This window comes from Garra rufa, chromosome 7 (assembly GCF_049309525.1).
Source record: "Garra rufa chromosome 7, GarRuf1.0, whole genome shotgun sequence".
In the NCBI taxonomy this organism is placed as follows: Eukaryota; Metazoa; Chordata; class Actinopteri; order Cypriniformes; family Cyprinidae; genus Garra; species Garra rufa.
The window spans coordinates 2,061,866-2,075,061 of record NC_133367.1 but is presented as its reverse complement, the minus strand read 5'-3'; the positions used below and the strand labels follow the sequence as shown (position 1 = coordinate 2,075,061).

The 13,196-nt window shown below is 33.4% G+C and overlaps 1 protein-coding gene across 1 annotated transcript in view; it reads right to left on the bottom strand.

The window, feature by feature from the left end:
- LOC141338924 (zinc finger RNA-binding protein-like) overlaps positions 1-13,196 on the bottom strand; it is a 49,895-nt gene that overhangs the window by 17,783 nt on the left and 18,916 nt on the right. Inside the window, exons 8-11 of the mRNA XM_073844538.1 lie at positions 10,934-11,082; positions 9,115-9,234; positions 7,190-7,335; positions 4,906-5,035 (exon numbers count right to left, since the gene is read on the bottom strand). Coding sequence (XP_073700639.1) covers positions 4,906-5,035; positions 7,190-7,335; positions 9,115-9,234; positions 10,934-11,082 — 545 coding nt within the window. The remainder of the gene's footprint in view (positions 1-4,905; positions 5,036-7,189; positions 7,336-9,114; positions 9,235-10,933; positions 11,083-13,196) is intronic.

The following is a 13,196-nucleotide window of genomic DNA, read 5'->3' as shown; positions in this document are numbered from 1 at the left end:
CTGAAACTGAGAAAAATGCCTTTTAAAGTTTTTACACCAGCCAGTCAAACATGTTGTGGGTAATGCCTTCTTAGGAAGAGTTTTTTTTTATAGATGTGACCTTTGACCAGCAAAATGCAGATACTGCACTCTGCCTTTGGATTACCTGAAACAACTAAAACACTATTGCAAAAGCAAAGTGCAGTATCTACAATTAAAATGTGTTCAACCAACTTTCTTGTTTTGTTTCTTCCTACATGTTGATTGTTTTTAATAACTGTAATATTTTTATTGATGTTTGCATGCTGTGAATGTTACAATTGCTCAGCAGTAAGCCTCAATATTAAGAGTCATCTGCTCCTTTCACAACAGAGGGTGTTTTGAGCATTTTATTTAAAAAGTAAATTATTACAGACCTAGGTTGCTTTAAACAAAAGAAGAACAACAAGCCTAGTGTGTGTAGGCTATTCTCAAACGTGTACATTTCCTATTTATTAAAAAACATTTACGCGATTATAAATCGAATTATCGTTACGTTGTTAGAGTGGATAGTTGCCTTCAATGGAACAGTGCAGGTAGGCTACAATGCTTGTTTAATTTGATAACGGCTGGCTAGTTCATGAAAAACGATTATAAAGCTGTCATTTGCCTTGCTAGGAGTTAATATTTTGCAATCTTCCTTACCCGTCTTTGGATATTGTGTAATGGCAGACCGTAGATGCAGTGTCAATGCCGGGAAAACAAAGCTAGAACGCAGTAACATCACTTACTGCGGTTTGCCTTGGTATTTGTTTGGATTTTGTAGTTACTGAAATTTTGACACTCTTGTTTCTCTGAAACAGGACAAAAATACTGCACTCTGCCTTTGGATGACCTTAAACAACTAAAACACTATTGCAAAAGCAAAGTGCAGTATCTACAATTAAAATGTGTTCATCCAACTTTCTTGTTTTGTTTCTTCCTACATGTTGATTGTTTTTAATAACTGTAATATTTTTATTGATGTTTGCATGCTGTGAATGTTACAATTGCTCAGCAGTAAGCCTCAATATTAAGAGTCATCTGCTCCTTTCACAACAGTGGGTGTTTTGAGCATTTTATTTAAAAAGTAAATTATTACAGACCTAGGTTTTTTTTAAAACAAAAGCTGAAAAAAAAAGCACACAATTTAAACAAAAGAAGAACAAGCCTAGTGTGTGTAGGCTATTCTCAAACGTGTACATTTCCTTTTTATTAAAAAACATTTACGCGATTATAAATCGAATTATCGTTACGTTGTTAGAGTGGATAGTTGCCTTCAATGGAACAGTGCAGGTAGGCTACAATGCTTGTTTAATTTGATAACGGCTGGCTAGTTCATGAAAAATTATTATAAAGCTGTCATTTGCCTTGCTAGGAGTTAATATTTTGCAATCTTCCTTTCCCGTCTTTGGATATTGTGTAATGGCAGACCGCAGATGCAGTGTCAAAGCCGGGAAAACAAAGCTAGAACGCAGTAACATCACTTACTGCGGTTTGCCTTGGTATTAGTTTGGATTTTGTAGTTACTGCAATTTTGACACTCTTGTTTCTCTGAAACAGGACAAAAATACTGCACTCTGCCTTTGGATGACCTTAAACAACTAAAACACTATTGCAAAAGCAAAGTGCAGTATCTACAATTAAAATGTGTTCATCCAACTTTCTTGTTTTGTTTCTTCCTACATGTTGATTGTTTTTAATAACTGTAATATTTTTATTGATGTTTGCATGCTGTGAATGTTACAATTGCTCAGCAGTAAGCCTCAATATTAAGAGTCATCTGCTCCTTTCACAACAGAGGGTGTTTTGAGCATTTTATTTAAAAAGTAAATTACAGACCTAGGTTGCTTTAAACAAAAGAACAACAACAAGCCTAGTGTGTGTAGGCTATTCTCAAACGTGTACATTTCCTTTTTATTAAAAAACATTTACGCGATTATAAATCGAATTATCGTTACGTTGTTAGAGTGGATAGTTGCCTTCAATGGAACAGTGCAGGTAGGCTACAATGCTTGTTTAATTTGATAACGGCGGGCTAGTTCATGAAAAATGATTATAAAGCTGTCATTTGCCTTGCTAGGAGTTAATATTTTGCAATCTTCCTTACCCGTCTTTGGATATTGTGTAATGGCAGACCGCAGATGCAGTGTCAAAGCCGGGAAAACAAAGCTAGAACGCAGTAACATCACTTACTGCGGTTTGCCTTGGTATTAGTTTGGATTTTGTAGTTACTGCAATTTTGACACTCTTGTTTCTCTGAAACAGGACAAAAATACTGCACTCTGCCTTTGGATGACCTTAAACAACTAAAACACTATTGCAAAAGCAAAGTGCAGTATCTACAATTAAAATGTGTTCATCCAACTTTCTTGTTTTGTTTCTTCCCCAATGTTGATTGTTTTTAATAACTGTAATATTTTTATTGATGTTTGCATGCTGTGAATGTTACAATTGCTCAGCAGTAAGCCTCAATATTAAGAGTCATCTGCTCCTTTCACAACAGTGGGTGTTTTGAGCATTTTATTTAAAAAGTAAAGTATTACAGACCTAGGTTGCTTTAAACAAAAGAAGAACAAGCCTAGTGTGTGTAGGCTATTCTCAAACGTGTACATTTCCTATTTATTAAAAAACATTTACGCGATTATAAATCGAATTATCGTTACGTTGTTAGAGTGGATAGTTGCCTTCAATGGAACCGTGCAGGTAGGCTACAATGCTTGTTTAATTTGATAACGGCGGGCTAGTTCATGAAAAATTATTATAAAGCTGTCATTTGCCTTGCTAGGAGTTAATATTTTGCAATCTTCCTTGCCCGTCTTTGGATATTGTGTAATGGCAGACCGCAGATGCAGTGTCAATGCCGGGAAAACAAAGCTAGAACGCAGTAACATCACTTACTGCGGTTTGCCTTGGTATTAGTTTGGATTTTGTAGTTACTGCAATTTTGACATTCTTGTTTCTCTGAAACAGGACAAAAATACTGCACTCTGCCTTTGGATGACCTTAAACAACTAAAACACTATTGCAAAAGCAAAGTGCAGTATCTACAATTAAAATGTGTTCATCCAACTTTCTTGTTTTGTTTCTTCCCCAATGTTGATTGTTTTTAATAACTGTAATATTTTTATTGATGTTTGCATGCTGTGAATGTTACAATTGCTCAGCGGTAAGCCTCAATATTAAGAGTCATCTGCTCCTTTCACATCAGAGGGTGTTTTGAGCATTTTATTTAAAAAGTAAATTATTACAGACCTAGGTTGCTTTAAACAAAAGAAGAACAACAAGCCTAGTGTGTGTAGGCTATTCTCAAACGTGTACATTTCCTTTTTATTAAAAAACATTTACGCGATTATAAATCGAATTATCGTTACGTTGTTAGAGTGGATAGTTGCCTTCAATGGAACAGTGCAGGTAGGCTACAATGCTTGTTTAATTTGATAACGGCGGGCTAGTTCATGAAAAATGATTATAAAGCTGTCATTTGCCTTGCTAGGAGTTAATATTTTGCAATCTTCCTTACCCGTCTTTGGATATTGTGTAATGGCAGACCGCAGATGCAGTGTCAATGCCGGGAAAACAAAGCTAGAACGCAGTAACATCACTTACTGCGGTTTGCCTTGGTATTAGTTTGGATTTTGTAGTTACTGCAATTTTGACACTCTTGTTTCTCTGAAACAGGACAAAATTGAACCAGGAGACTTTGCCACAAGACAAAACAGTTGTCTAAAGCCCATTTTAAGCCTTAACTCAATTTTGATCAATTGTGTAGTTACTGCGCTTTGCCTTTGGAGGGCAGTACAGTAAACAAGCTAAAACACACAGAACTACATTTTTATAAGTTGTCGACATAAACAACGAGCGTTTAAAGAGACAAGTAGTGTCACATTACTCTGAGAACTAACGTTACGCCTGCTGGAAGGAAATTTAGCGGCGACAGTAAACATTCATTATTTTTAACCATGTCAAAGGATTATTTCACCACCCTAAAAGAAAGGGATATATTGAGAAACTACTTTTTTTTGGTCTATGTCAGTGCACCTTTTCCTTAGCTTCCTTTTGTTGGAGAAATAACCTGACATCTACAACTATTTGTGTCCCACTTTCAGAACAAAAATTTACAGATAATGTACTCAACCCCCTTGTCATCCAAGATGTTCATGTCTTTCTTTCTTCAGTCGTAAAGAAATTATGTTTTTTGAGGAAAACATTTCAGGACTTCTCTCCATATAATGGACTTCTATGGTGCCCCTAAGTTTGAACGTCCAAAATGCAGTTTAAATGCAGCTTCAAAGAGCTCTAAATGATCCCAGCCGAGGAAGAAGGGTCTTATCTAGCGAAACGATCGGTTATTTTCTAAAAACATTTACAATTAATATACTTTTTTAATCTCTACACAGAGTACAGAGCTAGACAAGATGAGCATTTGAGGTTAAAAAGTATATAAATTGTAATTTTTTTTTTTTTAAATATCCGACCGTTTTGGTAGATAAGACCCTTCTTTCCTCGGCTGTGATCGTTTAGAGTCATTTGAAGTTCAAACTCAGGGGCACCATAGAAGTCCATTATATAGAGAGAAATCCTGAAATGCTTTCCTCAAAAAACAATTTCCGTACGACTGAAGAAAGAAAGACATGAACATCTTGGATGACAAGGGGGTGAGCACATTATCTGTAAATGTTTGTTCTGAAAGTGAACTACTCCTTTAAACACAAATTTTTTGGGGTCGACAGCTTATAAAAATGTTTTTTAGCTTGTTTACTGTACACCTTGTCGCATTTTTCTGTTTTTTGTTATAAGTCAGAAACGACAAGGAGTCCGCTTCCCGCAATACAAAGTCAATGAAGAGCGTTGGATTGGGCCACGGTGTGGGCCTGGCTTAAATGCGCTCTGTCTCTATGTACTTACCAAAAGGGGCGGGACCGGCATGCTGGGCCGGCCCATGAGAGGAGGCGGGGCCATTCGGTGCCTCATCTCCACCCAGTATAGCTGCTCCTCCTCCATCCTCCTCCAGTACATGTCCTCCTCATACCTCCTGCTGGATGACAAGGACAAATGTGATTATATTGATTATATGTGACCCTGGACCACAAAACCAGTCTTAAGTCGCTGGGGTATATTTGTAGCAATAGCCAAAATGATTTTTTTGCACCCTCAGATTTCTGATTTCAAATAGATGTATCTCGGCCAAATATTGTCCAATCCTAACAAACCATACAGCAATAGAAAGCTTATTTATTGAGCTTTTATAAGATGTATACATCTCAGTTTTGTCAAATTTAACCTTATGACTGGTTTTGTGGTCCAGGGTCACATATGACAATATTTACACTGCTATCAATACTTTGTTGACCAATTACCAGGCAATGCTTAATTTTGTTCAGTCTGTGGTGTAAAAAGGTCACATTAGAAATTGAAGAAAAAACACTTAAGCAAAACATGGTCAGGTCAAAGCATCTGAATAATTTTTGGTCCCAAATTTTACTGGTAGTCCACTGTATGAAGAATTTCTGGGTATGTTATGTCACAGTTTACTTTATTTTTCAATTCTCACTTACATAAATGAATTACTGTATAGTGTCCTGCACCCACTAGCAAAAAAAAAATAAAAATATCTGGTGTCTGAATAATTATTGGTTTGACTGTATAATTATTACATTTATAATTATTACATATATGTTATATGTGACCCTGGACCACAAAACCAGTCATAAGGTTAAATTTGACAAAACTGAGATGTATACATCTTATAAAAGCTCAATAAATAAGCTTTCTATTGCTGTATGGTTTGTTAGGATTGGACAATATTTGGCCGAGATACATCTATTTGAAATCAGAAATCTGAGGGTGCAAAAAAATCAAAAAGACTGAGAAAATCACCTTTAAAGTTGTCCAAATTAGGTTCTTAACAATGCATATTACAAACCAAAATTACTTTTTGATATGTTTACAGTAGGAATTTTACAAAAAATCTTCATGGAACATGAACTTTACTTAATTTATAAATGATTTTTGGCATAAAAGAAAAATCTAAAATTTTGACCCATGCAATGTATTTTTGGCTATTGCTACAAATATACCCCAGCGACTTAAGACTGGTTTTGTGGTCCAGGGTCACATATATATTTAAAAAAAATTTAACCACACATATAAACAGGCCCTATATACTTTTTTTTATAAAAAAAAAAAAATATTATTTAAAGTGATTTAAACCATGTTTAAAGTATATTTAAACATGGTTTATTGCATAAAAGGACGTGAAAATTATTAGATATGTATTATAATTTTTTCTATATTATAATATTTGCATGAGTTGAGAGTCATATTTTATTCAGTATATGAAAAATGTTACATTAATGCATTACATTTATAATTATTAGATATTCTATAGCATTTTTGCCAAAAAGGTACATTAAAATTAGTAAAGACTGCCCAATTGTAGTCATTGTATGAAAAATGTGACATATTTTGAATATTTTTAATTGTTCTTATTATTATACTAATATCTGCACAACAAAGGACATTATAATTATTAAAGAATGAATTTAGCTGAATCCTAACTATTACATGAAGTTATAAACAATTTATAATGATGTGAAAATTACATATTACATTTATAAATATAAATATATATAATCATACATACATACATATACATTATACACACACGTATATAATATTTTTCGTAAGATTATTCTAACAAAAATTGCTTAGATAAAATTTAGATACATTTTTCAGACTTTGATTCAAGGAGTTTGAGTTTGTTTTTTTTAATGCTATATATTTTAACTTGCAATGAAATGGCCTTGTAAAATGTGCAATAAACGTTTAGATGATCATTTTTGGGTATATTATGTTATACTTTATTTTGCTATCCTCACTTACATAAATGTGCTCTGCACCCACTTAGTTAAAATATATAAAAAACTATACGTGGTGTCTGAAAAATGAACTGTCATGCCTGATGTATATTTAATAAAAAAAAGTTGTGAAAATATCATCATATCACATGATTATTCAAACCAAAAATGCTTAGAAAAAAAAAATGTAGATACATTTTCAGATGCTTTTTTTGTATGTATTTTATGTGTTTTATGCTATATATTTTAACTTGCAGTGAAATGGCCTTGTGAAATGTGCAATAAATGTTTCGGTGTAAAAAAAAATCGAAAACTTTGTCAGGAATAAAAACCTCATTTCCATGTGCCAGCGCTGTTCGTCCTCTTGTTGTCTCTTCAGCACAGATTTCTGCTTCTGCTTTCGCAGTTTGACTTCCAGAAGTTTCCGTGCTCGATTACTGGGCTTGATCTCCACAGGAAGGTCTGGATTCACTTTTTTCTAAAAAAAAAAAAAAAAAAAAACGAGAAAAGAATTCCCTGCAGAATTTAGTGTCTTTACTATCTGTTTTATATTACTAGTTCTCTTGAGTTTTTAGCTGAAGAATTAAAAAAAAAAGTGAAGCTGTTTTGCACTGATTTTAGACCTTTTACTTGAAAGTTCATGAATTCACAATAAATTGAAAAGATATCCAACCCTTAGTTTGTCAAAAGCAATGAAATATACATATATTAATTCACTAGACATATAATGAAATAAGAATTCAGCTTTTCTTTAAGTTTCATTGGTCAAGTATTTAATTTTTAGTATTTTAACTTTAAGAGTAAATGAACTTGTTTAATTTCAATTATTTGTTGAATGAACTTGTTTAATTTCAATTATTTGTTGAATTTAACAATCATATTTATATACAAAAAAATACATACATAAATGTATATACAAAAAAACAGCTATTAAATGATAAAGTCATGAAATAATTCCTTTAAGTTTTCTTGAGTCCAAGTTCTAACTAAAATAAGAAAATATCCTAATTATATAAAGAAATTTTACACTGGGTAAGTATTTAATTTACTTATTCAACAAACCTATATTACTGTATATAATATAAATATAATTATTTGTTCAATTTAGTAATTTATTATTATACAAACATACATACAGTATCTCACAAAGACCCCTCACATTTTAGCAACCGTTTTAGTATATCTTTGCAAGGGACAATACTGTAGAAATGAAACTTGGATATATTTTAGAGTAGTCAATGTGCAGCCTGTATAGCAGTATAGATTTACTGTCCTCTGAAAATAACTCAACATACAGCCATTATTGTCAAAAAAGCTGGCAACAAAAGTGATAACAGCAGTATGTTGTTTAACAATACAAAGCCACATGTCCTGTTCATCATGTTTATGTTTTTGTCTGCTTGAAAAGGCCATACAAAGTTGTGTATCTTCAATTAGAGCTGTTAAAATTTGGTTCTCTAAGTACAATTCTCTCACACTGACCACTGGATGTTCAACATGGCATCTCCTGGCTCTCTGAGGATATGAGAATTAGATGCTCTCCACAAAGATGGCGAAGGCTATTAGAGGTTCAGTAACACTCTAAAACCGAGTTACACTACAGTGGTCAGGGTCATACAGAGGTTTTCCAAGATAATTGCAAGGGTCGATTAACAAAGTTGAGCACTTGTTCTGTGCATCAGGTGCAGAACCTGGCTTCAAAAAACTGATGCATTTGCCAGCATTGCTTTAAAGGTTGCAGAAGTAGAAGGTCAGCTTGTCAGTGCTCAGACCATACGCCGCACACTGCAACAAGTCGGTTTGCATAGGTGTCGTCCCAGAAAGAAGCCTCGTCTGAAGCTGGCTCACAAAAGAGCCTGCAAACAGTTTGCTGAAGACAACCCTTTTGCTGCCAGCTATTCTGACAATAATGGCTGTATGTTGAGTTATTTTCAATGGACAGTAAATCTATACTGCTATACAAGCTGCACATTGACTACTCTAAAATATATCCAAGTTTCAATAGTATAGTCCCTTGCGAAGATATAATAAAACGGTTGCTGAAATGTGAGGGGTGTACTCACTTTTGTGACGTACTGTGTGTTTATATATTTAAAAATGGCTATTTAAACTAAGTTGTATCATGAAAAAAAATGTCTTATTTAGTGTTTAAGAAATGTTTTTAATCCAATCTATTTATATAAAGCATATTGATGAATACTATAATAATTAATATACAAAAATGCACAAATATACATTTTTCAGGGTGACATCTTACCTTGTACTGCAGCCGGTGTCTCCGTCCCTTCAGGTGCATGTCTTTAGCATTGGGATCATTGAAACTGCATTCACACAGTTTACAGTGAAAGCGGATCACCTTTCCGTCGTCATTTCGAACCTGAAGAAGAAGAAAAAACAAACGAAAAAAACAATTTAGAGATGTAACCCCCTCAACAGAACAGTGTTGTTTTCGTCAACGATGACGATGACGAAATCATTTCGTTGACGCCACTTTTTTTCATGACGATAACGAGACGATGACGAGATAAAAATGGCTCGTTGATGACTAAAACATGACGAGACGTGTGTGAGTTTTCGTTGACGAGACGAGAATAGACGAAAATGTTAGTGGGTGGTCCGTCAGACGTTTAAAATGCATGACATTTCCGCTTGTTGTGCATGCCAATTAAAACCTAAAAAGTATCTGACGCTATGGCAAGCCGTTTTAGCATTAAATACTCTCATCCTTGTTTGTCTTTTATATTCTAAAACATACCTTCATTATTGTAATTATTGGTGAAAATAGTCGATCCGGAAGCTCACATTGTGTTGAACTATAGATCTGCTATTTTCAGAACTTACAAGTGACACTACCCAACAGCGAAATACTTACTGACCTACATTAATTTGTTAAAAGACTACTTTTTCCCCTTTTTTTGACTAAAACTAGACTAAAATCTTTTTGACTTTGTCGACTAAAACTAGACTAAAACCTTTTTGACTTTTCGTCGACTAAAACTAGACTAAAACCTTTTTGACTTTGTCGACTAAAACTAGACTAAAAACTTTTTGACTTTTCGTCGACTAAAACTAGACTAAAACCTTTTTGACTTTTCGTCGACTAAAACTAGACTAAAACCTTTTTGACTTTTCGTCGACTAAAACTAGACTAAAACCTTTTTGACTTTTCGTCGACTAAAACTAGACTAAAACCTTTTTGACTTTTCGTCGACTAAAACTAGACTAAAACCTTTTTGACTTTTCGTCGACTAAAACTAGACTAAAACCTTTTTGACTTTTCGTCGACTAAAACTAGACTAAAACCTTTTTGACTTTGTCGACTAAAACTAGACTAAAACCTTTTTGACTTTTCGTCGACTAAAACTAGACTAAAACCTTTTTGACTTTTCGTCGACTAAAACTAGACTAAAACCTTTTTGACTTTTCGTCGACTAAAACTAGACTAAAACCTTTTTGACTTTTCGTCGACTAAAACTAGACTAAAACCTTTTTGACTTTTCGTCGACTAAAACTAGACTAAAACCTTTTTGACTTTTCGTCGACTAAAACTAGACTAAAACCTTTTTGACTTTTCGTCGACTAAAACTAGACTAAAACCTTTTTGACTTTTCGTCGACTAAAACTAGACTAAAACCTTTTTGACTTTTCGTCGACTAAAACTAGACTAAAACCTTTTTGACTTTTCGTCGACTAAAACTAGACTAAAACCTTTTTGACTTTTCGTCGACTAAAACTAGACTAAAACCTTTTTGACTTTTCGTCGACTAAAATTGGACTAAAACTATCACATATAGAAGTGACTAAAATTTGACTAAAACTAAGAAGCATTTTAGTCCAAAAGACTAAGACTAAGACTAAATCTAAGATGGTTGTCAAAAACAACACTGCAACAGAATGACAAATACCCAATTATCCTTGAAAGCCACACATTTATCAGAAGCAAAATCTGACTGATTCACTAATAAATATGATTTGTGAAATGAATTTGACTGATTCATTGACAAAAAGACAGATTCACTCCTCATGTTTAAGTTTTCCTCAACACAACATGCTAATAATGAAATATTATGTCTCACCTCTTCGACATAATCGTGTCCCACAGGCTGAATGTCTCCTTGAGCTCCAGTACCGTCACCATCCTCATCATCACTCAAAGCATCCGTCTTCAACACAGACGGCTTCACCTCCTCCATCTTTACAGGAGCTGGTGTGGATGTTCTGCTGCCTGGAGAGAAATGGATATTAGGGAATTCATTTTAATTCATATTTCTGCAATATGGCCGTTCATAACGTAACCATGTAGGCAAAATATTTATGTGCAGGGTTTGTTGTATGATCACATTCACATCTATTAGCTCATAACCTGCTGAGCAACATTGACTGGAAAGAATATCACATCCAAATAAAGTAGAAAAATTGAGCAAGAATTCTGCGTTGATGTCAGCCCACAAACTGAAAGACGCATTGCGTCAACATGACGACTGTAAAGTGTATAAGGAGATTTTTCTTCAGCAAAGCAGGATGCAATAATCTGTTCCTTTTATGTGGGTTTTGTGAGTAATACACTAAAGAGGAAATATGCATTTCTGTGATCAGTGTGTAAACGATGGTGAAATTAAGATAGGAAGGTGAAATTAAGGTGAAATGAAACACAGAAGACAACTATTTATGACTATTTTTTGACAGTGTGACCAAAACTAAGCTTAGACTAAAAACTGAACACATTGAGGCAAGACATGAGCTGAACTTAACCTTATTGTTTGCAAATCTTATGCTTTCTCACATAAACTACAAAAGTGAACAGATTTAGGTGTGAATGTCAGTTGATAAAACACAATTTAATAAAACAATATTTAGCTCACATGCATTAACTAAAGCTAAAACAAACATTTATTTCTAAATGTTAGTTCATGTTAACCAATGCAGTTAACAAATATGACCTTATTGTGAAGTTTTACCAACATTTCTTAAATACATTTGCACTAAATCTGAAAAAATCTAATGTAAATCAGTCGTAAAACAATTTCATGCAATTGCGAGATTGCGCAAACGTATTGGCAAAAAACTCATGCAAGAACAGTTTTACACATTTACACAGAGTTAAACAAATGAGACTTGAGTTTTATACTACATATTTGTGTGAGACCGTAAATAATTGGTAGAACCATTTTTGTGTAAATTCTGTGCAAGTAATTTGTAGAATTCGTTGTTTTAAAGGTAATATAATGTAAATAAGGTAGTATTTCGAAATGATTTACACACAAATTTGTTCTGCTCAAGTTTTACGAAAAAGACCCTAATGCATTATGTAAATTGAAATAATAACTTCACATAATCTTTAATGTCAATTTCGCAATTGCAGTAAAATCCTTTTAATCATTCAAAAAACTACTTTTACACAACAAACTGTGAAGAGTATGTAAATAATTCCCCAAACCATTCCTGTGTAAGTTCTCGTAACTGCGAAAAAACTTTGTGAAAGTCATTCGTAAAATGATTTGTTTTAAAACATAGTATTGCACACGATTTATATAGTGAGATACGAAAAAATTATAATAAATTTACACAATCGCCAATTCAAATGTCGCAATTGCAAACACTTTTCCATTAATCATTCAGAAAACTAGTTTGATACTACTTGTGTAATCGCGAAGACTATGTAAATAATTCGTAAAAGCATTCTCCAAATTGTGGAAAATTTCTGCGCAGGTCTTTTGTAAAATTAACCGTTTAGAAAACAGATAGTAGTTTGAATGATTTACACCAAAATTCATTCTGCTCATGCTTTACAAAAAAGACCCAGACAGAACGACAAGCAAATTTATAATAACTTCACATAATCTCCAATGTAAACGTCACAATTGCGAACACATTTCTTTTAATCATACAGAAAAGTAATTTTATACTGCAAACTTGTGCAATTGTGTAATAATTCATAAAACCATTCGTGTGTAAATTCTATTAATTGCGAAAAAAATTCAGTGCAAGTCATTCATAAAATTCATTGTTTTAAAAACAGGTAGTATTGCGAAATGATTTAACACAGAAACTTGCTCTGCTCATGTTTTACGAAAAAGACCCCAATGCGTTATGTAAACTGTTGAAAAAACAAACGAATTTATAATAACTTCACATAATCTCCAACGTAAATGTCGCAATTGCACACAAAATACTTTTAATCATTCAAAAAACTACTTTTACACGACAAACTTGTGCAATTGTAAAGAGTATGTAAATAATTCACCAAACTATTGTACGAACTGTTTTACGAAAAAGACCCCAATGCGTTATGTATACTGTTGAAAAAACAAACGAATTTATAATAACTTCACATAATCT